This window comes from Cnephaeus nilssonii (genome assembly GCF_951640355.1).
Source record: "Cnephaeus nilssonii genome assembly, chromosome: 4".
In the NCBI taxonomy this organism is placed as follows: domain Eukaryota; kingdom Metazoa; phylum Chordata; class Mammalia; order Chiroptera; family Vespertilionidae; genus Cnephaeus; species Cnephaeus nilssonii.
Window position 1 is genome coordinate 66,560,741 of NC_137075.1, and position 25,878 is coordinate 66,586,618.

Sequence of the window (25,878 nt, forward strand, 5' to 3'; positions counted from 1 at the left end):
TTCCACATATATCATCACTTTTAACGCTTATATTTAGTTCCATTTGACTAACTTTAGTAACTTTCCTAAAGTCACTATTAGGACTCTCATTCAGATCTGCAATGGGTCTAATTTTTCTTCCTGCCAGGATTTTTATCTCTTAGCTCCTATCTAGGAAAGACCTCTGTAAACTCACCTTTCCAAAATACAAACCCCTAAACTTAACAGTTTCATAGACGTCTCCATTATGAATCATACCCAAATCTTCTTACCTCACCTTTTATTATCCTTTTATTCATCACCCTAGAATGAGTTTAGCCGAACTGCAAAGTCTGTGGGAATAGTCTCCACAAGACTGCCCTCACTTCTACATCAGCCTCAAGTTCAGGAGTCCCCAGAACTACCCTCACTTCAGACCAGCTGTCTATAATTTGGGAGGCCTGACCACCCTCACATTGGCTAATTTGCTAGAATAATTCACAGGTGCTATGTTTGCAAATACAGTGCTATTATACGGTAAAGATACAACTAAAAATCAGCCAAGGAAAGAGGTGCATAGGGCAGCGTCCAAGAGGGGTCCCAGTGGAGTGTCCAGTCATCCTCTGTCTATGGAATCACGGACAGCATTACCTCCTCCCAGCCACAGTGTATGACAATGTGCAGAGTATTGTCACCTAGGGAAGCTTACCGGAAACTTTGGTACCTAGAGTTTTTATTGGGGATCAGTCTCACACTGTCCTACATGACGGACCTTTCATCTCCAGCCATTCCCAGAAATCAGACTAATGCTTTTAGTCTTCAGTCCCTAACGTTTGGAACTGATACAGTGTGGTTCAAAGCCCCATCATAAACCCATTGTTAGACTGTCAGTTGGCCAAACCCTCCAAAGCAAAGACACTCCTATCAGGCAGGAAACATTATCGGCCTACAGACCACCTCCCATTGTCTAAGGGCAAAGGTCAGACTTCTCTTTAAGTGAGGTAAATTATTCACTACACATACCCACTTCCAAATCCAGAGCCCATTTTTACAGACTCAAAACAATCAGAACACTAATGGAGACTCTTACTTAGAAAAAGCCAGTTCTTCCCAACAGTATACTTCCTTTGACTACAGGAGCCATTAAGTTTCTCTATAGTTTCCCCTACTTCTCCAGACCTGAGACAACGCTAAAAAAGGAGACCAGAATCCAGGGAGAATTCTCATGCCTGATTTCACACTTTCCCTTAAGATAATTCTACTTCCCAGGGGTGGCCCCCATTGTGGTTTGGAAGAGTGTAGGAAAAGGTACTGACTGAAAAGCCAGAACTCTTTTCATTTTGGAGTGAGATCCAGAGGTACAGGATACAACATTATATTTTCTATGTCCGTTGTCATCAAGTTTTAAAATGGAACAAGAGTTAAGAACAGTCATATCCATGCTGATCAGCACCTCCATCTGGGTAAAGGGGTTATTCGGGACACACTATGTAGAGGCTGTATAGAGAAACAGAGCCTACATTTTAACCTGATTATGGAGGCTGATCTCTAGACACATACAATTCTCCTGGTAATGTATAGCATACAAATAATGAGGAAAATGTGGAAGACCTTTCCTATTTTCCCACTGAGTCCTGAGTATTTGTGAGCATACAGCACCACTCTCAGACATGCAATATGGATTTCATTTCTGCCTGGGGCTGTGGTTTCTTTCCTTCAGATAGACTGCCAATAAACAGTGCTGGAAAGAACACTTGGTTGGGCAGCAGAATTCTAAGGTCTGATATAGGCATGACATTCTTCCAGGTGGGCAACTTTGGGCTAGTCATTTCACTTCTCTCCTATACAATACATAGCTTAGATTAGATACACCTCTAAATAAATTGACTCAATTTCCCCAAGCTACATAATTTCTTTTTATTGTAAAATCCACTTCCTTTACAATTAGTCAATCAAATCATACACACACACACACACGCACACACACACACACGCCCACATGTACATACAGGGTGGGCAAAAGTAGGTTTATAGTTGTGAGTACACAAAACAGTTTACTCTTGTATTATTTATTAATTCTTATATTATTAACTTACTTTTGCCCACTTCTGTATGTAATATACAGTTATGTATATATTATGTAATATATGATATATACATATATACATCTTATATATATGGTATATATATATCAGAAAAGCAGAGTTACTTCAGATCTTCACTTGCTTCACCCTGATGTGGTATATTTGGTCTGTGTCTCAATCAGATACATTAAGCAACTCTTTGGACCAGTGGTTCTTAAAGTGTGGTCCCAGGAGCAACATTATCAGCACCAGCTGGGAACTTGTGAGAAATGCATATTTTCAGAACCCTTTCCAGATCTACTAAATCAGAAGCACTGGGGGTGGAGCCTAGTGATCTGTTTTGTTTGTTTGCTTTTTGTTAATCCTCCCACAAGGATATTTTTTTTTTTTTTTTAGAGAGAGAGAGAGAGTGGAATGGAAGGAAGGAGGGAGACAAAGTGTGAGAGAGAAACATTGATGTGAGAGAGACACATTGATTAGTTGCCTCCCACATGCACTCCAAACAGGGGCTGGGAGGAGCCAGCAACCCAGGTACTTCCCTTGACTAGGGATCAAACTAGTGACCCATTGGTGCTTTGGCTGGTGCTCTAACCACTGAACACACCAGCCAGGGTGTGATCTGTGTTTTACAAGCCTTTCAGACAACTCTGATACATGCTCAAGGTTGAGAGCTACTATTTAGATCATATTACAAACATAAACTCTAATACTATTTTCAAGAAAAATCACAATAACCATGGTGCTAAGTGCTTAGCATGGTGCTAAGTGCTATATAAGTTTTAACTCATTTAACCTGTCCAACAAGACTACCAGGTAATTATTATGATTATTTCACATTATAGAAAGGAAACTAACCAAAGATGAGTATTGTGGGCTGACCCATATACATAGAAAATGCAAGCAATCTTCTCAAGCCTTTTCAATCCAACCCTGGCATAAAAAGAGAGTCTTCCCTTGGCCCTTTTTGCTCCTCTAGATATTTAAACCCTGCCCTTTTTACTGAATTTTCACCAATCTCTAGCTTTATATATTCAAAACATATATTTGCATATTGGTAGATATTCTACAAGCACTGGTTAATGGTTAGGTGTGAAGGCTCTGTGAATGGAGCAGGACTAACATTGACTACTAGAGGCCCAGTGCACGAATTCGTGCACCAGTGGGGTCCCTTGGTCTGACCTGCAGGATCAGGCCGAAACCAGCTCTCAGACATCCCACCAAAGGGTCCCAGATTGTGAGAAGGTGCAGGCCAGGCCAAGGGACCCCACTGGTGCACGATTGGGGCCGGGGAGGGATGCGGAGGTTGGCCAACTGGGGAGGGACCGCGGGAGGGCTCCAGGGTGTGTTCGGCCCATTTCGCTCAGTCCCCATTGGCTGGACCCCAGCAGCAAATTAACCTACTGGTTAGAACATCTGCCCCCTGGTGGCCAGTGCATGTCACAGTGAGCAGTTGAGCAGCCTTAGCATGTCATTAGCATATTATGCTTTGATTGGTTGAACGGATGACCGGACGACCAGACACTTAGCATATTAGGCTTTTATTATACTAGTATACTAGAGGCCCGATGCACGAAATTCGTGCAAGAGTAGGCCTTCCTTCCCCCAGCTGCTGGGACTGGCTTCCCTCTGGCACCCGGGACCTGGGCTTCACTCCAGCCCCGGCTTTGTCCAGAAGGACATCCGGTCTAATTAGCATATTACCCTTTTATTATTATAGACTAGAGGCCCGGTGCACAACATTCATGCACTGGGGGAGGGAGTCCCACAGACTGGCCTGCACCCTCTCGCAGTCTGGGACCCCTCAGGGATCGGGCCTAAGCCAGCAGTCAGACATTCCTCTCGCATTCCGGGGCTCTCACAGTCCGGGACCCCTTGCTCCTTACTACCTGCCTGCAGCAGAGGTGGGAGAGGCTCCCACCACCACTGCTGTGCTCACCAGCTGTGAGCCTGGGATCTGGCTGAGCAGCGCTACCCCTGTGGGAGCTCACTGACCACCAGGGGGCAGCTCCTGTGTTGAGCATCTGCCCGCTGGTGGTCAATGTGCATCATAGCAACTGGTCATTCTGCCATTTGGTCGACTTGCATATTAGCCTTTTATTATGTAGGAGGATTATTTAGTCTGCATTCAGACTGCCTGGATTTGAACAGTTCCACCAGTTAACCAGCTGTGTTACCTTGCACAGGTTACTTAACCACTTTAAACCTCACATTCCCTTAAATATACAATGAAGATAGTAATATGAACTCCTCTTAGGAGTCTTGAAGGATTAAAATATAGGGTAACATAAAGTACAACACTCAATAGATGGCAGTTATTTGATTAGGTCTATTATCATTTAATATTACTTAATTTTGTTTACATTTCTGTGTCTTTTTAAGATTAGCTTGTTCTTTAAATTGCTGGAAAAAGAAGAAAAGTTAATTTTAGCCTGTCTTTTTAACTGGGACTACTTCATTCTTAATGAGAACTTTAAGGGTATTGCAATTTGGCAAACAAGGTATGCCTTATTTCCCAGTTACAACCAATTTTTTTGCGTATCCCATTTTACCTAATACAGGATTGGTCCATAAATCATGGATGACTGGATAAAAATCTACTCATTAATTCAGTCTTCAATAATTTATGTTCTGTTCAAAAGTGAATGGAGCTAGAACTAAACTAAAATTGATTATTATTTAGAAAACATAATTGGTACAAATTTATAGTAAAAGTAATATTTTGATAAAATATCTAAAATACTTAAGAGATCTTTAAATACAATTAATCAGTGCCCTAATTATAAACTCCATGTGACTTATTATGTGAGCATGTGCTTAGATGTTTAGATTTTCCAGCACAGTCCTGATCATGAATATTCCTTCCCATTGTCAGGTCATATATTAAAGTCCATGTTTTCCTTTTTGGTTCAGAAAATATAATTATTATTTCCACGTAGAGTTCTACTAGAAAGCATTTTGTTAACTAAATTTTTTCACTTCAAAATTCTTATTTTAACTAAATTTTCACTTTTAAGTCTAAATGCAGGCAGTTTACAATTTTGGCTGAATCTTTCCTCAACTAATTAGAATAGTGAGATTTTTATCATAGCAATAACAATCATCATTACAATTAAAATAGTAGCCAACATTTATTGAGAGCCAGACACTGTGCTGAGAGCTTTAGATTTTCTGAAATCCTAACAATAACTCTGTTAGAAAGGTGTTATTTTTATCCCAATATACAGAAGAAGAAACTAATGTACAATGAGATAAAGCAACTTGCCCAAGTGATAAATCTTAAGCAGGTGATGGCACGTTTGTGAAACCATCTTGAAAAAATGTGGTGGTAACTCCGGGATGTTTCCTAGATGCTTTCTTTCATTAGTAACTCTTAGAAGCTCTCTTTGTATGCTTTATTAACAATAATGTGGTACCTTTTAAATACCTTTATAAATGCTTGCTTGGCCCAAATATTAAACATATGTTTATGCAACAAGGATTACCTAGTCTTGCTATCTAAATTATCTTTTTAGTTAGTTTTGGAAATCGTATTTTTTTTTAACATTTTTATTGATTTCAGAGAGGGAGAGAGACATCAATGATGAGAGAGAATCATTGATGGCAGTGATGGGCAACCTTTTGAGCTTGGTGTGTCAAACTTCGCCAAAAAACTGAGCATAACTTGGGTAGTGTGTCACTTTGAGGAAAAAACTAACTCCAAGACTCTAGTCGCAAATGTTTCAGCCTCAGGAGCAGCAAATGTTTCATCCTCGGCGTGCGGCCGCGTGTCATCAGAAATGGCTACGCGTGTCAGTGCTGACACGCGTGTCATAGGTTCGCCATCACTGATTGATGGGCTGCCTTATATTGGGGATTGAGCCCACAACCCAGGCATGTGCCCTGACTGGGAATTGAACCATGATCTTCTGGTTAATAGGTTGATGCTCAACCACTGAGCCACACCACCCAGGCTGGAAATCGTATTTCCACAATGCAACAGTTGTGTGTTAACACCAACCTTGGAAACATTGGAGCTAATTAACCTTGATGTTATCTCTGTCTTTCTTACCAATCCTGCTGTCTGGTTTGTCAGAAGCGTACAACATAAATGTGATGAGAATGACTCCGCCTAACTCTGTCTTTAGCAGAGATGAATAAAATGGTAATTATGAGATTGCTTTTGACAATGTGGAGTCTGATTGCATGGCTTTTTAAATTCTAGAGCAAATCTTTAATGCATTAAATATTTCAAGCCCTTCTTATTAAGCAGCCCTATCCCCAAACTGTCAAAATAATAACTTCCTCCAAGTAGATTTCAAAATGTATGGAAAGATGGAAGCTATCTATAATACTATCAACAATAAAAAAATATATTAAAATAAATAATTAAAAATGTATGAAAAGCAATGGGTCTGATCATCACAGAGATGATGGGTGACATGTAAAATTTCAATAGAGTAGATTGGATCTAGTTGAAGAAAGAACAGAGATTTACTAGTAGAACTTAATCTCTTTTCCTACCCAAGTGTGGTGAAAGATTTTCTACAGTACTTGTCTCTAAAGCAGTTATACAGATGTGCGGTTATTAAGAGGGGAGAAGAAACTATCTGGCAAGAAAGGTAAAATGAAAGCTCTTGAGAAAGATTAGGAGAGCAATTCAAATCAGTGAACATTTACTAGATGCCAGTTGTGTGCAAGGAGTTTCATAGGTTTCACAGGAGAGGAGGAGCATTTGTTCAGTGCTCTCCTATGCGGCTGGCCCTATACAAAGCACTTGACACACTTTAACTCATTTTATTCTTACACTATTCTGAGAGGAAGCTATTTACCTCCATTTTATAGATGAGAACACTAAGGCTCTAGAAAGCTAGGTGAATTTGCCAAGCTCAGTTTAGTAAAGGAGGAAGTAGATTCTAGTTTACGTCTGTCTGGTTCCAAAGCCCATATTCACTCATTGTCACACACATTGCTTCATTTTCACTCAACGATTCTGTGAAGTAGAAGCATTCTTTTTTTTCTTCTTCTTGGTGAAGAAACTAGAGAATATGTGGGTGATGTACATGGACATCGTGTGACCAATGAGAGAACAAGGAATTACGTTCATCTGCCTTTTACTGATTCTTACTATGTATCAGACCTATACATGTCTCACGACTCTATGAAGAGAGTAATTGTCCACAGAAGGCAGATGAAGAAATCAGACCTTTGGTTTCCTGTTAGTAATCCAGGGTAGTTTTCACTCTCTCCAGCACTCACCCGGCATAATTACAGAATGACACATGAAGGCACACATAGTAGAGCTACAAGAAGGAAATTCAGGCACTCAAAGGGGTCTGGAAATGGGGTTTGCCCTTGAACCACTGCTTGGTACTTTCCAAATGTCTTAGGCAATAGATGGCAAATCAGCTTGCAGCAGTAATTTGGACAAAACAAGTGAAAGAAGTACATCTTCATCTTCAGAGCCTACAAGCAAGCAGTAGGTGTGTTTATAATCCAATCTGTGAGCCCTGAAGGCTTTACATGACAATTGTGCAGAGTACAAAATGACCAGATGTGATGCCCATCAGTGAAAAGATGCAAATTCTGATCTTTTGAATACTCGGCCCAGTGGAAATATTCTAGAGCAGTGGTCGGCAAACTCATTAGTCAACAGAGCCAAATATCAACAGTACAACGATTGAAATTTCTTTTGAGAGCCAAATTTTTTAAACTTAAACTTCTTCAAACGCCACTTTTTCAAAATAGACTCACCCAGGCCGTGGTATTTTGTGGAAGAGCCACACTCAAGGGGCCAAAGAGCCGCATGTGGCTCGCGAGCCGCAGTTTGCCGACCACGGTTCTAGAGTAATTGATAACATAGGCTGGATCAATGAGTAAGTCCAGTTGGATTAACAGAGAAAGGTAACTGTTTCAAAATGCCTTTAGCAACCCAGTCTGCAGATTGTTATTGGTGGGACTATTGGTGAAACAGGTGTTGGGTTCATAAATTTGCATAGCAAAATGTTTTCCTTATGGCAGCAGCCCATATAATAATTGGTGCCATCTGTATTTATCTGTTGAAGTTTGATTTCTAATATGAATTCAGAGAATCGTGTGCTAATTTCATAGCGCCCATTTTATTCCAAGGATTGACATTGGAGAGAGATTCATCATTTCAAAGGAAAATAAAAATTGAAGGAAAATGTTAAAGTAATAACAGATGTAGCTTTTGCCTCATGGATCATTTTCATTTCTGACTACATAAAACAAAGTCAAGGCCACACACCTGTCCTACAGAACTGGTTCTTCAGAACAGTTAGTGGGAAGACCCAGCTAGACAGGAAAGCCAACAGGCCCTGTCAACATATTTGCAATTCTCTTTTGAAAGACACAGCTCTCACTAGAACTGGGGATCTGACCCACAGCCCAGGTATGTCCGCTGACTGGGAATCAAACCAGCAACCTTTCAGTGCACAAGATGATGCTCAACCAACTGAGCCACAGAATGTTCTGTTTTCTTACCTTTTAACCAATTAGGAGAAATCAGAGTTTGGCATAAACTTCTTATGGTCCCTGATTCGACTGCTTTACCATCCATCTGAGGAAGCAGAAACCATTTGTGTTGCAGATTTAGTTTGGATTTGTTTCTATCGGGGAAAGGAAAAACAGACAATTGTATGAAAACTTAGTTTTTCAAAATCTAAACAATAATGGAACATTCTTTTTTTTTTTAAATATATTTTATTGATTTATTACAGTGAGGAAGAGAGAGGGATAGAAAGTTAGAAACATCGATGAGAGAGAAACATCGACCAGCTGCCTCTTGCACACCCCCTACTGGGGATGTGCCCGCAACCAAGGTACATGCCCTTGACCGGAATCGAACCCGGGACTCTTCAGTCCGCAGGCCGACGCTCTATCCACTGAGCCAAACCGGTTTCGGCTATAATGGAACATTCTTACAAAAACTGTCTTAAAACAATAAGACAGTCCTTTTCAATGAACACTGTAAAATCAACCTTACTATATCTAGCAACTCCAGCGAATTGCAAACCTTTAAAATAAATGTTTTAGATGGACTATGTATGTATTCTTTTACTATTTCATATTTTTACACTGACAGGTCCATGATGACCTTCAGCAATTAAAGGAGAAATTAGAAAACTTCCCACCTGAAGAAGGAGAAGACACTCTAGACATTCAGAATCTTAAAACAGCAATCAAAAGGACAGAAATGGGGTTAAGAGTAAGTAGTACTTTAGATATTAAATAAAATACCAGAGTAGACAAAGATGCCTCAAGAAAAGAACTGTGGTTCTTGTAACAGAGGGGGATTTAGGGCGATCCTCAGCTTGTTCTAATCCTCTTTTTAAATGGTAATGATGACTAACTGATTGATTCACATCCTGTCACATCCCACAAAGAATTTAAGATATTGATAATGCCAGATTATGCCATGATAACTTCTAAAATGTGGTTTGATAAAAAGAATTTTTAAAATAACCACTATTAGTCAACAATATGTATGACCAAAAGGGATTCATGCCAAGACATCATAGAGAGTTTCTATCAGATTCAGGATTCTAGAGAAATAAGAGTTGACTTTCCCCTAATAGCTTAAGTATTTTGAGAATAGTAATTTTTAAAAATATAGTAACCTAATGAGTAAAAACCAAAGAAATATACCAATTTTGAAACAGAAATAAAGTATATCAGGACTTCATTATTAATAGACCAGTGATCTTCAATCTTTTTCATCTCATGGCCCACACATAAACTAATTACTAAATTTCTGCAGCACACCAAAAATATATATTTTTTGCCGATCTGACACAAAAAGGTATCATTTTTATTCATTCACACAGAATGACTATTGTTGTGTTGACTGTTGTCATTTTTTAATTTGACAAGCTCAGGGAAAAGAGGTCAGTGCCCCTGACTAAATAGTCAGATAGTGCCTGTTTTAAAAGTTATTGCCAAACACAGGTTGAAAATCACTGTTATAGACAGATCTTAGGGCAGGGGAGAATCCAATCTTCAGACAAGAATAATATGCAATTACAAAACAAGGATGTATATCCAAGGGAAACAAAAACACTAACTTGAAAACTATCTACATCCCCACATTCACTGCAGTATTATTTACAATAGCCAAGACGTGGTAGCAACCTAAGTGTTCATTGATGGATGAATGGATAAAGAGAAATATATACACATACATACATTCAATACAATATTATTCAGTCATAAAAAAGAAATCTTTCCATTTGAGACAACTTGGATAGATGTCAAAGACATTATGCTAAGTGAAATAAGCCAGACCCCCCCCCCCCAAAAAAAAAACTACCGTAATCTGTATAATCTTACTTATATGTGGACTCTAACACTCCACCCCACCCCCCAAGAAATACCTGATACAGAAAACAGATTGCTGGTTGCCAGAAGTGGGGGTGGGTGAAATGGGTAAAGGTGGTCAAACGTACAAATTCCAGTTATAAAAAAATAAGTTCTGGGGATGTAATGTACAAGATGACTATAGTTAAAAATACTGTACTATATATTTGAAACTTACTAAGAGATTACATCTTAAAAGATCTTAAAAGAAAAATATTTGCAACTAGACTTATTGTGGGGATCATTTCACAATATATACAAATATCGAATCATTATGTTACACACCTGAAACTAATATAAGGTTATATTTCAATTTCTTTAAAACTAAAAACAAAATAAAGCACAGCAAGGATGTAGTACCATCTCCATCTTCTAGATCTCTGTCAGTACCCTTGCTCTCGCCTCAGACTTTCATGCTACCATATTCTGAGCTTCATCTCTCAGCACCTGAGGATGTGAGATGTGTGCTTGATTTTGTAGCCTCAGCAGACTAGCGCACCATTGTCCTATTTCCCTGATGGTGAGAGGGCTGGACCCTGCTGGAGTCTTTGGGTTGGCCATTTTCAATAATGTTACCTGAAGGCCAAATTCTTTCCTCGGTGTTTGCTTGACATCCTGGAAGAAAAAGACATTACTCCATATCTGTGTGGCCTAGAAAATTTACCTGGCTAAGCAATTTACTGACTATTGTGCCTGGTTTCATTTGTGAAGAGTGCTACAGGTCACTCAAGCTTTGAGTCTCAGTTGTTTATTATGCTTTTTGGGATAAAGTAATTTGGCCTTAAGGTGCCTAATTATACCTTAGGCATGTAATAAATACACAGCATGTTGTGTCTTTTGGCTTAATTACACAATTCAGTGTGTTAAACTAATGAAATGAAGTAAATTAACTGAGTATCTTAAGTCCACTATAATGGCCTAAACTTTAACTTTTCTGTAACAGATTCACATTGAGAAGTATTTAAATGTTGTAAACCATCAAGTGTTAACGACTTCCATTAGTGAGAATAAGTTATTTTCTCCCCACACTTCCGAATGGTAAGTAAAATAAACATTTATGGATCCAAATAAGTACAAAAAATAACTTTTCTCACTCAGGTGAAATGACTGTAAAGACAAAATTTTATTGGCTTTTTTGATATCCTAATTTCAGTATAAGTTTTGCACAAAAAGTTAATGGAAAAGATCATGTTTTGCAAATATTGTATGTTTATTATATGAAAAAAGTTAATGGCACAATTTGGACTTTAATACAGTTTATTCTGGGTTACTTTTATTGAGTTCTCATGCTTGACACCATATCAGTGATTTTAGGGTCATATTTTGGTGTAATTAATTCTGTTTTATGTTTTTAGTAAAATGTGCCCCAAATTTAATTCCTAAAGGAAAATTTATTTGTTTTTTGTTACTCCTCTCCCAAGGATATGTTTTCCCATAGATTTTTAGAGAGAGTGGAAAGGAGGGAGGGAGAGAGAGAGAAACATCAATGTGAGAGAGACACATTGATTGGTTGCCAGGCTGGAGAATGAACCTGCAACTCAGGTAGCACCCTTGACTGGGAATTGAACCCGAGACCCTTCAGTGTGCAGGCCGATGCTCTACCACTGAGCCACATGGGCTAGGGCTAAAGGAAATGTTTTAATGCAAATCAGTTTTTACGCTATTTGGATTGCATGGCTCTTTCTTTACAGTTTTTAGCGTATGTGCTTTATTGTAAAGATGATTTTGGTATCTGAGGTAAAAAATAAAAATAAAGCTTGCTTGAAATATTCATTATGTAAATACATCCAAAGAGATGATTTATTAAAATTAGAATTGAGTTAAAGAGAAATGACCTTGCCTCACCTTGGACCTCCTTATACATCTGCCTCCTCAATTTCTTTGTAAATTAAGGTTTTGCACTCAGCTTAAAAGCTCTGTGGCCCATATTTGCATGGTAAATATGCATAGTGAGTCCTCAGTTAAGGTCTATAGGCTCTTAGAAACTGTGACTTTAAGTAAAACGTGTGCAATGAAACCAATATTACCATTGATATAAAGAAGAGTTAAGTTCCTATAGCATATTTCTGGTCACAAAAAAAGATCACCAAACTTCTAAATAAAGACCCAAATACTTCTAATACTGAACACAGAAATAAATGTGAGCTATACACACATTTAAGGATGATTAATAAAAATGAGTAAAGTAATTATTGTTGCATTTGTTCATTCCTGTTCAAGGGTGCAGGTGGCCAGAGTCTATCTGGGCAACTCAGGGATCCAGGCAGGACCTATCCTAGACAGGACATCCTTCCATCACAGGGCCATTCACACTAACACTCACTCAGACTGGGGCATTTTAGAAATGCCAGTTCACCTAATGTGCACATGTTTAGAATGTTGGAGGAAACTGAGGTCCTGGAGAAAACCTATACAGACGTGGGAGAATGTGCAAATTCCACACAGACTGTGGCCCTGGCTGGGAATCAATTTTTTTTCTTCTTATCAACATTACTAGAGGCCCGGTGCACGAAATTTGTGCACTTGAGGGGGGGGGGCGTCCCTCAGCCTGGCCTGTGCCCTCTCGCAGTCCAGGAGCCCTGGGGGATGTCTGACTGATGGCTTAGTGGGCCTAAGCCATCAGTCAGACATTCTTAGCATTGCCATGGAGGCGGGAGAGGCTCCCACCACTGCCCCAGTGCTCGCCAGCCTTGAGCCCGGCTTCTGGCTCCTGCATTGAGTGTCTGCCCCCTTGTGGTCAGTGCGCATCACAGTGACCAGTCATTCCACCATTCGGTCATTTGCATATTAGCCTTTTATTATATAGGATACGCTGTAAATGAGGCCCCCTAGAACCATAAGAAATGCAAAACATTCACTGTTAACTCATTCTCGAATTGCCCCCCTTAAAATCAAATTGCCCCCCTGTGGGGCGTGTGCTGCACCTTGGGAACCACTGGGCTTGACACTTTTCCTCTCTGAGCTTCATTTCTGAATACATACGCATATACCATGGGAATTGTAATCTCTTCTCTGCCTACCTCACTGGGTTGTCATGAGGAGTTTCTGAGCTGATAAACCTAGAAATGTTTCATCAAGTAAGTGATGTCTAAATGGGAAGGGATTGTTACTTTTAAGCCCAGGGGTACCCTCGCAGATAGCAGATGCTGATTAGGGGAGGAGGGCACGATTGTTTCCTGGGACTGTAGCTATGGAAGCTTTGTAGAGGGTTTCACAGGCCTTGGAGGGGCAGGCACTGGGGGTGCTGGTGGGGGGGGGCATTAGGGGGGCGGCAAGGCTGAAGGGGGAGTAACTGTCAAACCTCCCTGCTTGGTGCCATTCTTTAAATTGTATGTGGCCATTTTACAGCTGTACTTGCTCAGGGCGGGGCTCCATTCTCCTGGAGCAGGGCGGAGGGCTGGACCAGGGCGGGGCCAGGCGGGGCCAGGCGGGCTAGGACGGTGGTTTTAGCTGTGCCCCCGGCGAGGTTCAGTGCGCTTCCGCTGCGGAGACGGCGCTGCTGCTGTCAGGGGGAAGGGTCTGACACTAGGGGGCTGCTCAGGCTTGCCTCCACTCGGGTCTGGACTTATAGGGAGGAGAGGCATTTCCGGCCCCAGAGGAGGGGGCCTGGCAGCAGCGGGCCATGGGCCTCGGGTGCCTCAGGGCGCTGATGGGTGGTCACCAGTTTGCTATTGTTGTGGGCGCCCCTGGCGATGGTGGCGGGAGAAGAGATCGGGAGTCAGAGGTGCAGGCTGCGGCTACCCCGAGGCTGGGTCTTCTCCCCATCCAGTCAGCCTCCCTGCCCTCCCGGGGGTGCGGGGGCTGGGGTAGGGTGTCCGTGCAGGGGGATTGGAAGAGCTCCCCGTGGCCGCTTCCTCTTTCCTCTTTACAGTCCGGGCTCCTGTCAGGTGCTCTCAGACTCCTGGAAACTTGGCTGCGGCCACCCCGCCCCTCCGTGGCTCCCCGACTCGGCTCTTCCTGGCTGCCCACCTGTCAGGAGGCTGCCAGGGTGCCCTGCTGCAGGCAGCACAGTCCTGGGGCAGGGGGTGGGGGTGTGGGCAGCAGCTCCAGTAAAGTTTAGTAAACCCCAGGTCGGCGTCGGGATTTGGCTGTGGGTCTGCAGGGGAGTCTGCCTGGGTGGGACGAAATTGAGCTAGACCCGAGTCCCTTCCCACAGCCCTGCAACCCCACCCATCCTGTGAACGGTTATGATGTGATGGCATCCTGGATAATTTGCATATTCCTCTATTATATATATAGATAATGAAATAATGTAGAACAAAATGACATTATTCTAGAACCTGCTATATGAAGTAAGTGAATAATATCAGATAGTGAGGTCAAGTTTCAGAAAAGGTGCACAAAGAATTTTGGATATCTATAGACATAGTCAAGTCCCAGCACTCAGAAGAACCCTGGGTTACACTGCACTGACTCCCTTTCTCCCATGTAAAGATAGTGCCACAGGCATTCGTCATCCCTGGGTAGAGGCAACGCTTCCCTAGTCTGTGTAATTTTTAGTCATTTATATCTTTGATTTTTTAAATTTGAGAATAAAAATATGACCTGCAAGTAGGTTAACATACATAATCTTTTTTTAAAAATAATAAACCTTTATGGTTCAGATTATTACAATTGTTCCTCTTTTTTCCTCCCATAGCTCCCCTCCACCCGGTTCCCACCCCATCCTCTGCCCTTACTCCCCAACCCCCACTGTCCTCATCCATAGGTATACAATTTTTGTCCAGTCTCTTCCCACACGCCCCACACCCCTTTCCCCCTGAGAATTGTCAGTCCACTCTCTCTCTATGCCCCTGATTCTATTATATTCACCAGTTTATTCTGTTCATCAGATTTTTTTATTCACTTGATTTTTAGATTCACTTGTTGATAGGTATGTATTTGTTGTCACTTTGTTGTTCATTCTTTGCATCTTTACCTTTTTGTTCTTCTTCCTCTTCTTAAAGAATACCTTTCAGCATCCTACATAATAAAATGGTAATATGTAAATTACCATCACTCCGCTACGCCCACGATTGGGCCAGCAGGAGGCGCAGGGGGCGGGACTCAGGGTGGCCGGGGTAGCTGATTGGGCCAGCAGGACGCTGAGCTCGCGGCGCCACTGGCGCCGCGAGCTCAGCGTCTGTACCATGGCTGCCGGAGGCTTTCAGAAGGCCTGGGGCACCAGCGGACAGCCGGACAGGTCCCCCGTGATCAAAGGCCAAAGCGGGGGACCTGGCCGCCTGTCTGCTCCGGCGCAAGGCCTTTCAAAAGCCTCTGCAGCGCCGGAGGCTTTCGGAAGGCCTGGGTCGCCGGCGGACAGCCAGCCGGACAGGTCCCCCGCGATCAAAGGCCAAAACGGGGGACCTGGCCGGCTCTCTGCTCCGGCGCAAGGCCTTTCAAAAGCCTCCGCAGCGCCGGAGGCTTTCGGAAGGCCTGGGGCGCCGGCGGACAGCCAGCCAGACAGGACCCCGCGATCAAAGGCCAAAGCGGGGGACCTGGCCGCCTGTCTGCTCCGGCGCAAGGCCTTTCGAAAGCCTCCGCAGCGCCGGAGGCTTTCGGAAGGCCTGGGTCGCCGGCGGACAGCCAGCCGGACAGGTCCCCCGCGATCAAAGGCCAAAGCGGGGGACCTGGCCGCCTGTCTGCTCCGGCGCAAGGCCTTTCGAAAGCCTCCGCAGCGCTGGAGGCTTTCGGAAGGCCTGGGTCGCCGGCGGACAGCCAGCCGGACAGGTCCCCCGCGATCAAAGGCCAAAGCGGGGGACCTGGCCGCCTGTCTGCTCCGGCGCAAGGCCTTTCGAAAGCCTCCGCAGCGCCGGAGGCTTTCGGAAGGCCTGGGGCACCGGCGGACAGCCCGCTGGTGCACCAGGTGCATGATTAAATCATGCACTGGGCCTCTAGTTTCATATAATACTGGTTTGGCGGTGATGAACTCCTTTAGCTTTTTCTTATCTGTGGAGCTCTTTATCTGACCTTCAATTCTAAATGATAGCTTTGCTGGGTAGAGTAATCTTGGTTGTAGGTTCTTGCTATTCAACACTTTGAATATTTCTTGCCACTCCCTTCTGGCCTGCATAATTTCTGTTGAGAAATCAGCTGACAATCATATGGGTGCTCCCTTGTAGGTAACTGTTTTTCTCTTGCTGCTTTTAAGATTCTCTCTTTGTCTTTTGCTCTTGGCATTTTAATTATGATATGTCTTGGTGTTGTCCTCTTTGGATTCCTTTTGTTTGGGGTTCTCTGCACTTCCTGGACTTGTAAGTCTATTTCTTTCACCAGGTGGGGGAAGTTTTCTGTCATTATTTCTTCAAATCGGTTTTCAATATCTTGCTCTCTCTCTTCTTCTGGCACCCCCATAATTCTGATGTTGGTATGCTTGAAGTTGTCCCAGAGGCTCCTTACACTATCTTCATATTTTTGGATTCTTTTTTCTTTTCCGGTTGGGTGTTTTTTGCTTCTTCATATTTTAAATCTTTGACTTGATTCTTGGGATCCTCTAGTCTGCTATTGGATCTCTGTATATTATTCTTTATTTCAGTCAGTGTATGCTTAATTTCAAATGGGTCCTTTTTCATATCCTCGAGGGTCTCACTAAATTTATTGGCAGTTTCTAGAAGATTCTTGAAAAACCTTATAACCGTGGTTTTGAACTCTATATCCAGTCGTTTGCTTTCCTCCATTTCTGTCATTTGTGACCTGTTTCTTTGTCTCTGCATTTTGGCTGCTTCCTTGTGTTGATAGAGTAGCTTTGTGTGCTAGGTGTCCTACAGGGCCCAGTGGCTCAGCCTTCCCAGTTACCTGAGGTGGACACTCTTGGTGCACCCCTTTGTGGGCTGTGTGCAAAGTCTTGCTGTAGTTAAGCCTTGATTGTTGTTGGTATCACTGGGAGGAATTGACCTCCAGGCCAATTGGCTGTGAGGATCAGTTGTGTCTATGATGGGAGAACTTCTGTGCTGGAGACACCCTTATGAGGCAAGACTTGCTTCATTGGGGTTTTGGTGTTCACTGAGTCTGCCCCTTGAGTGATGGTCCCACTCTGACCACTGGGAGATCCAAGGAGGTGCAAATTTAGCCTTTGCCTGAGGCCACCCAGCAGGAGCTACAGATAGATCTGAAGATTCCTCTTCTTTGTTTGGGGTTTGGAAATGCCCAGATGAGGCCCAGCTGTGAAGCAATGCAAGCTGTTGTGGGGACTTGGGCCTTCTTTTGGCGGCTCTGGGGCTCTCTGACCCACCTGCAGTTTGTTAGGTACTTTTAGGTTGCAAAGGGCCAGGCTATTCATATGCAAAAGCCTCTACGCACAGCTTGGGTGGGGCGGTGTCTCAGGGTGGAGCAAACAGCAATGGCTGACCATCAGCCCTGCCCTAAGAGGCCCCCAGGTCTTAGTGTCCCTTGGTAATCGCTGCACGCACCTCTGAGAGAAAGGCGCCCTTGAGTTCCGCCTGAAGCCAGACAGTCCAGTTTCCCCCCTGTATGAGTCTGGATCCCAGAGTCTTGCCTGGAATTGGAGTTCAGAGGAGTCGGGAGCTTGTGTCTCCCTCCCAATTGAAAAAGACAACCGCATCCTCTGCTGCCAGCCCTCTCCGCGTGCGCCTCCGTACCTCTGCACTTTACTTCCACACCTCCTCTGAGTCTCAGTGTGCTTTTCTCTTTCCTTCTAGTTGTAGAATTTCCACTCAGCCAGCCTTCCTGTGGTTCTGGATAATGTCCGTATTGTCTTTTAGTTGTAGTTTTGAAGTGGTTGTGTGCAGCAGCAATTTCAGGTGTTTACTATACCGCCATCTTGGTTTTCTCAACATACATAATCTTTTAAAACAAGGAAACTGTACAGAAAATAATAAAAGGGATTCTCGGATAAGAAAATATTGGAGGTTACTTTACAAATTTATATAGATGCTTAGTTCAAAAAATCAAGAGTACCCAACAGGCAAAGTGGAAGGCCAGTTTAGAAACAGTAAGGGGATCTGTAGAAGTGAAGGAAGTATGTGGCCAAAGGATGAGGCATGCAAACAGCAAGTAGAAAGCCTCCAAATGGAGGAGCTGGGGAAAAAAATAGGAGGAGAGTCTTCCCCAACTCTAATGAAAATTCTCCTTCCCCGAGCTTTCCCTTTGTGCTCTCATGTTGGTAAAGAACAGAGAGCCTGGGCGATAGATTTGCAGGTCATGACGGCTCAAAAGAATGAACTAGGTAGGGAGCAACTGTAGCAAACAGATTCTGTTGAGACATTTTCTTGTACAGTTCTTTTCCCTAGCCAGTGAGTGTCCTTGGCCTTTATTAGAAGGTCTCTGAAGGAGTTAAGGAAGACATTAATTGGGGCATGGAGCTGTCTCCCAGAAGTGGGCCATGGATCCTATCTTTCCTTTTTTAAAATATATTTTTACTAGAGGCCCAGTGCATGATTTAATCATGCACCTGGTGCACCAGCGGGCTGGCTGTCCGCCGGTGCACCAGGCCTTCCGAAAGCCTCCGGCGCGGTGGAGGCTTTCGAAAGGCCTTGTGCCGGAGCAGACAGCCGGCCAGCTCCCCCGCTTTGGCTTTTGATCGCGGGGGAGCTGGCCGGCTGTCCGCTGGTGCACCAGGCCTTCCGAAAGCCTCCGGCGCAGCCATGACATAGACGCTGAGCTCGCGGCGCCACTGGCGCCGCGAGCTCAGCGTCCTGCTGGCCCAATCAGCTATCCCGGCCACCCTGAGTCCCGCCCCCTGCGCCTCCTGCTGGCCCAATCGTGGGCGTAGCAGAGTGATGGTAATTTACATATTACCATTTTATTATGTAGGATTGCTCTCAGAGAGGAAGGGAGAGGGGAAGATAGAAACATCAATGATGAGAGAGAATCACTGAATTGGCTGCCTCCTGCATGCCCCACACTGGGGAATTGAGCATGTACCTTGCTCAATCAGCCGGGCATGTACCTTTCCTGGGAATCGAACCATGACCTCCTGGTTCATAGGTCAAGGCTCAACCACTGAGTCATGCCAGCAGGGCAGATCTTATCTTTCCTATTTAATACAATAATGTATCAGTGGCCCTCCTATCAAGAAGATGGGAAGCTTGGCAAGTTTGTATGAGCCCCACAAGTCTGGAAGAGGTAGCAGGAGCATCTCAGTCATAGCTATGGGTGTGTGGTGCTGATGTGGTATGAATTTGAAAATATGATATGAAATGAGCCAAGGTCATAAACTGGAGTGGAGTTCAAAGTAGGTCTTCAAAGTAAACAGGCTTGAAGCAGATTCTGGGAGTCCAAGTGTGAGACACAGGGAGTGGCTCAGGGACGAAGAGAAGCAGCAGTAGTAGATTGAAATGGAAAACAGGAGACCCAGGAAGCTGACATGCTCCAAGGTAGACAGTTATACCTGGGCCTGTCCTTGCAGGGATGCTCCAAGAGACTGTCATGAATAGATTTGGCTCAGAGTCTGCTGAAAGACTATGCAAAGTAGGTTACAGGACTCAGAATTCCTTCAAGTTCCCAAACCTGGGAGGTGTAAGACTGGCCAATTCACTGCATGTTTCTCCTGAGGTTCCATGACAAAGCCCTTAAAATACCCAAGTGAAAAGGTGTATTTTAATTACCAGTGGCATGACTTACTAAGGAACAGGTTGCTTAGTCTCAACATAGATCATGAAATCAGAGGAGAGACTTAGCTTCATGCAACTTTTAAGCTGTGACAGATGCCAGATCTGGCCTTTTATCCCACGTGGCCATCAGTCAGAGAGCTTGGGCATGCGCACATAATATGTGTATGCTGATTTATTTATAAATGGCATACTTATCATATAGAGTGAATACATTATAAAATATATCTACATCAAAATTTTAACGATAAAGATAAAATAGTTGTTTTGCTTTATTATTAGAACAATATTTCTTTCTCTTGCTAAAAAAGGTTATTAATTATAAAGTCCTGGTTGTTTAATCTTGGTAGTCATGATGACTTTATCCTGACTGTAGCTAATATCCCAAAATTTGCTCTACACTTCGGTGAGATTCAGCATTGATGCTGGTTAGATGTAAGTCCATATTTCAGTTACTCTTTCAAAAAATTTTTTTAAGGTTTGGGGGGACTGACTTTTCATAAGTTCAATGGGATTATCATTTTTACTTTTAAATGTAGCTGTGGAAAAGCTCATGTAAGGAATAAAAGTGTCAGTTTTGCCATTTTCTTGTTTTTCACTGATGCTTGTTATCGTTATCACTAAAAAATACAGTGTTTTTTTGTGTTTTGTTTTTTTGGTAAGAATCCTTAAAAAACATTGGTCTTTTTTTAGGCTTAGTTTAGTTAAAATGAAATAATATGACCCATGAATGTACTGCATGAGTGAACCACACTCATGTGGTTCTTAAACTGTGGTTTGCAGTCCTCTTTCACTGGCTCCCAGATGGGGCCCTGGAGTCTGCATTTCAACAAACACACTCCTTATTCCTAATGTAGACAATGTGTGCATGGAATCCCTGGGATCAATATTCTTTTGGCCACAGAGATGGCTTGCCTCTGTCTGATGAAGAGCCTGGTCCTGGAAATTCTGCTACCCTGATGCTATGAAGGTTTGGAGTAAGCCTCTTGCATTGGGATTGAACCAGGAGTGGGACTTGGCAGTCAGGCTGGTAGGACCGTCAATATCTGCTCAAACTGGGAGTATCAGAGGCCAAAGTTCAGGGCAGCAGCTCCTCCTGAGAGGAAGGGCATATAATAAAGATGGTAGATCTCTGTTGCTCCTTTGACAGCAGAACACACAGTTCCTATGAGTCAATGAGAATCAACATTGTTTAGATACTTGGGGCTTCATTCTGTCTTTGGAAGCCCAGGGAATCTGGAGAGTTCATTCCAAATGACTACTATCCTTGGGTATATTTTTAACAACGACTTACAACGGACATAAAATAATTATCACCCTCATTATCATCATCATCATGAATTTCATCACCATCAATATTTTTATGACATTTGACAGTTTTGCAAAGGACTTTTTAAAAGCCTATGATGTAGATATTTACCCTCTCCTTTCAAAGATGTGAGAACTGAGGCTCCCACGAGCCCCAGGTCACACAGGTGGTCAATGGTGAGTCTCAGATTCAAGTTCTGTCAAATGTCTACAATTACTATCTTCTCCTACACCAGAACTGCCTGAACAACAGGAAACCTAATTTTCACAAAAGACGGTTTTGCTTTTTAGAAAGTCTTGCTCTAGGGAAAATCTGGTGGTTTTGTCTAGTAGAAACAAAAACCAGTAGGTACACAAAGTGATAATAATGGATGCCAGCAAATGCAAGATTTTCCTAGCAGTCATTCAGAAAACAATGATAAGAACATTATCAAAAGTGGCATATTTTCTCCAAAGAGCTCAAAATGCTTTCACGTTGCTTTCCAAATAGGTTACACTGTTATCTGCACTCTGTCAATGATTCTTCTGTGTTAAAGTGTGGTTCTTCCTCTTATCATTACCAGCTTTCACAGATTTTATGGCTTGTGATGTCTGCTCTCACTGTTCTTAACGACCACGCTTTGCTTATTGACACCAGGAGGGTGACTACCATCTGTACCAACACTATCAGAACTGCACAGACATCTTCATTTTACATTCTGTTGTGCTAGTGTTTGAGGGGAGGGGGATGGGGGGGGGAACAAGAACAAAGCAGATAAATAATAGTGAGAAACTATGAGAGGGAAAGAAGAGGTTTCTGTTAAATGGTGGGAGTAGGTTAGAAGATACATTTTTGCTCAGTTATTCACACACCTTGGAGCCCATCTCTTCTGGGTTATTACAAAGCAGTCCACAAATCCTGCTCAGAGCAAATATGACTTCATTCTAGTCATAGAGAGAGATGAAGAATGGGTAACAAGTATTAGCACGTGGTAATCTAGGTGAAGACAATTTGGTGGCACACTGTTCTTTCAGTTTTTCAGTGGGTTTGATTTTTTTAAAACAAAAAATAAAATTTTAAAAAGCATCATAAAATTAAAAATAACAACTGGAAAAACATTTGCAGCAAATATGATACAAAAACTAATAATAGTCTTAAATACAAAGAGCTCTTGACAACAAAAAATACTTGACATAGACAAAAGGACATCAACAGAGAAATGCAAATAGCCAGTATATATGTGAAAAATATTAAACCAGGAAAATGCGAATTAATATATTACTACTACTTTTTCTTTACAACTTAGCAAAACAGATCACTTAAACTACCCTAATACTTAGTGCTCATGAGGGGGCAGCAGGATGGCCATACTTTTCTATTATTGGTAGAGGCATAAAGTTCTTAAAGGCTATTATTTTTTCAAAATATGTGAGATTTTTAAAATTATTATTTTTAATTTAGTAGTTATACCTTTAGGAATTTATCCTAATAAATGAGTGAATCAGGAAACTCTGTATAAATTTATTACAGTGTTATATCTAATACCAATAAATTTGAAAATACCTTAAATGTTAACAGTAAAATAATTATTAAATCTATAATATGTTTATATGTGTATTATATACCTACTAAAGTGAATATTGTCCAATAAGTTTTAATGACCTGGAAAAACTCTCACAGTATATGTTGAGGGAAGGGAAAGCAGGATGTAATGTTATATCTCAATGCAAATTTACTTATAAATACATAATCCAAGGAAGGAAAAGGCTTCATAGGAAATATACTAAGAGTGGGAAGGGTTTGGGCAGAGGGGCATAAAGGGGGGAAATGGGAGACATATGTAATACTGTCATATATATATGTGTATATATATGTGTGTGTATATATATGTATATATATATACACACACACACACACACACACACGTGTGTGTGTGTGTGTGTATACTAGAGGCCCATTGCGCATGAAATCATGCACGAGTAGATCACCTCCACTTGCTTCAGCTGGCCGCCCACCCATCGCTGCTCCTAGCTTGCGCCCCGCCCCACCTGCTGTGAGAGCCGCTGTTCGTTTGGTCATGACGGCGTTATAGTGTGACGGCCATGGGCCTTTTATATAAAATACTAGAGGCCCGTTGCACGATATTCGTGCAAGAATAGGCCTTCCTTCCCCTGGCTTCACTCCCAGCCGCCCGGGAGCCGGCAAGTCCTCGCTTTTGTCTGGAGCACCGCTCCTGTAGCTCCCTCCGCCGCCCCCCTCCCCCTCATAGCAGGCGTCACGCCCCTCCCTGCTGCTCCGTGCCTGCATATGCAAATTAATCCGCCATCTTTGTTGAGTTAATTTGCATACTCACTCTGATTGGCTGTGGGTGTAGTGGAGGTATGGTCAGTTTACATGTTTGTCTATTATTAAGTAAGATATATATAAAGCAAGTTTCATTTCTAGGAAGATGGTGTATTCCTTCTTCTAAATACAGCTAAAAACCCTGGACATCTACACTAATAAAAGAGAAAGATGCAAATTGACCATACCTTTGAGACACCCACCAGCCAATCAGGAGTATGCAAATTAACCCAACAAAGATGGTGGGTTAATTTGCATATGCAGGTGCGAAATGGCCGGGGGTGGGGCGGGATGCAGGATTTCACCACTGCCCTAGCAGCTCCAGGCCTCTGGGTAGCGTGGGAAGGTGGAAAGGCGGGCTCCAGGCTGGAGCAAAGGCAGAAAGGCGGCTCCAGGCCGGAGGGAAGGCAGTACTGGCAGCAGGGGAAGGAAGCCCCATTCTTGCACAAATCTTTGTGCATTGGGCCTCTAGTTATATGTATAACAAAGTTAACCTTTTGCACTCGGATGTCGAGTGTGACTCGACACGGTTAGCATCGGTAGCAGCTCGATGAAAAAAGCAAGCGAGTGCAAAGGGTTAAGAAGACTTTGAAGGATGGAGCGGAGGTACACCAGTTAGGAACCTTGGGACATAAGGAAGAACATGGTGGTGAGGTCCCTGGGTTTTCTTTTTGCTTCATATATCCCATAAGTGACCTGTATCATTTTCCTTTTCTCTGAAGAATTTCTTTTAACATTTCTTGCAAGACAGGTTTCAGTTTTTGTTCATCTGGGAACATCATTATTTCCCCTTCATTTTTGAAGGATAATTTCACTAGAGACAGAATTCCAGGTGAGTGGGTTTTTCTTCCATACTTCCAGTCTCTTCTTGCTGGCATGGTTTATTAATAGAAGTTCAATATAATTCTCATCCTTGTTCTTCTATAGGTAAGTTAGATTTAATTTTCCCACAGTTCCTGGATATTCTGTCCTGTTTGTTAAGTTCTTTTTCTCCTTGCATGTCAGTTTTGGAATTTATATTGACATTTCTTCAAGCTCACTGATTCATTCTTTGGTTGTATCCAGTTTATTGATAATCCTATCAAAGGCAATCTTTATTTCTTAGAGTGCTTTTTATTTCTAGCATTTCCTTTTGGTTCTTTCTTAGATTTTTTATCTCTGCTTACATTACCCATCTGTTCTTGCAAGTTGTCCAGTTTTCCTATTAGAGCTCTTAGCATATTAATCTTAGTTATTTATATATATATATATATATATATTTTATTGACTTTTCACAGAGAGGAAGAGAGAGGGATAGAGAGCTAGAAACATCGATGAGAGAGAAACATCAATCAGCTGCCTCTTGCACACCCCCCACTGGGGATGTGCCCGCAACCAAGGTACATGCCCTTGACCGGAATCGAACCTGGGACCCTTGAGTCCGCAGGCCGACGCTCTATCCACTGAGCCAAACCGGTTTCGGCTAATCTTAGTTATTTTAAATGCCAAAATCTATGTTATATTTGAATCTGATGCTTTTTAAAAAATACATATTTTTATTGATTTCAGAGAGGAAGGAAGAGGTAGAGAGAGATAGAAACATCCATGATGAGAGAGAATCATGGATCGGCTGCCTCCTGCAAGTCCCCCATTGGGATCAAGCCCACAACCCAGGCATGTCCCCTTGACTGGAATCGAACCTGGGACCTTTCAGTTCACAGGCCGACGCTCTATCCACTGAGCCAAACCGGCTAGGGCCTGATGCTTGTTTTGTCTCTTCAGACTTTTTTTAAAAATTGATTTCAGAGAGAGGGAAGAAAGGGAGAAAAGGAGAGAGGGAACGAGAGGGAGATAAAGAGAGAGAGGGAGAAAGAAGAGAGAGAGAGAGAGGGAGAGAGAGAGGAGAGAGAGAGAGAAATCAGTCACTTCCACATGCACCCCAATGGGGGAATGAACCCGCAACCCAGACATGTGTCCTGACCAGGAATCAAACCCACCGCCTTCTAGTGTACGAGATGACACTCCAGCCAATCGAGCCACACCAGAAAGAGCCAAACATTTTGTCTTGCCTTTCAGCATGCCTTGTCATTTTTTGTTGATGTATTACAGTGATGGCGAACCTCTGACACGCGTGTCAGTGCCATTTCTGATGACACACGGCCGCTGAGGCGGCCGCATGCCGAGGATGAAACATTTATGTTATTTAAACTATAAATATCGCGAAATAATGTTTTTTCCTCAAAGGGACACACTACCCGAGTTATGCTCAGTTTTTTGGCGAAGTTTGAAACACCGAGCTCAAAAGGTTGCCCATCACTGATATTAG

At 42.7% G+C, this 25,878-nt stretch overlaps 1 protein-coding gene across 1 annotated transcript in view; it reads left to right on the top strand.

Moving 5' to 3' along the window:
- IQCH (IQ motif containing H) overlaps positions 1–25,878 on the top strand; it is a gene marked incomplete at both ends in the record, with an annotated part of 213,432 nt that overhangs the window by 939 nt on the left and 186,615 nt on the right. The window contains 2 exon segments of the mRNA XM_079768988.1: positions 9,124–9,246; positions 11,338–11,432. Of these exon segments, the coding sequence (XP_079625114.1) occupies positions 9,124–9,246; positions 11,338–11,432 (218 nt within the window).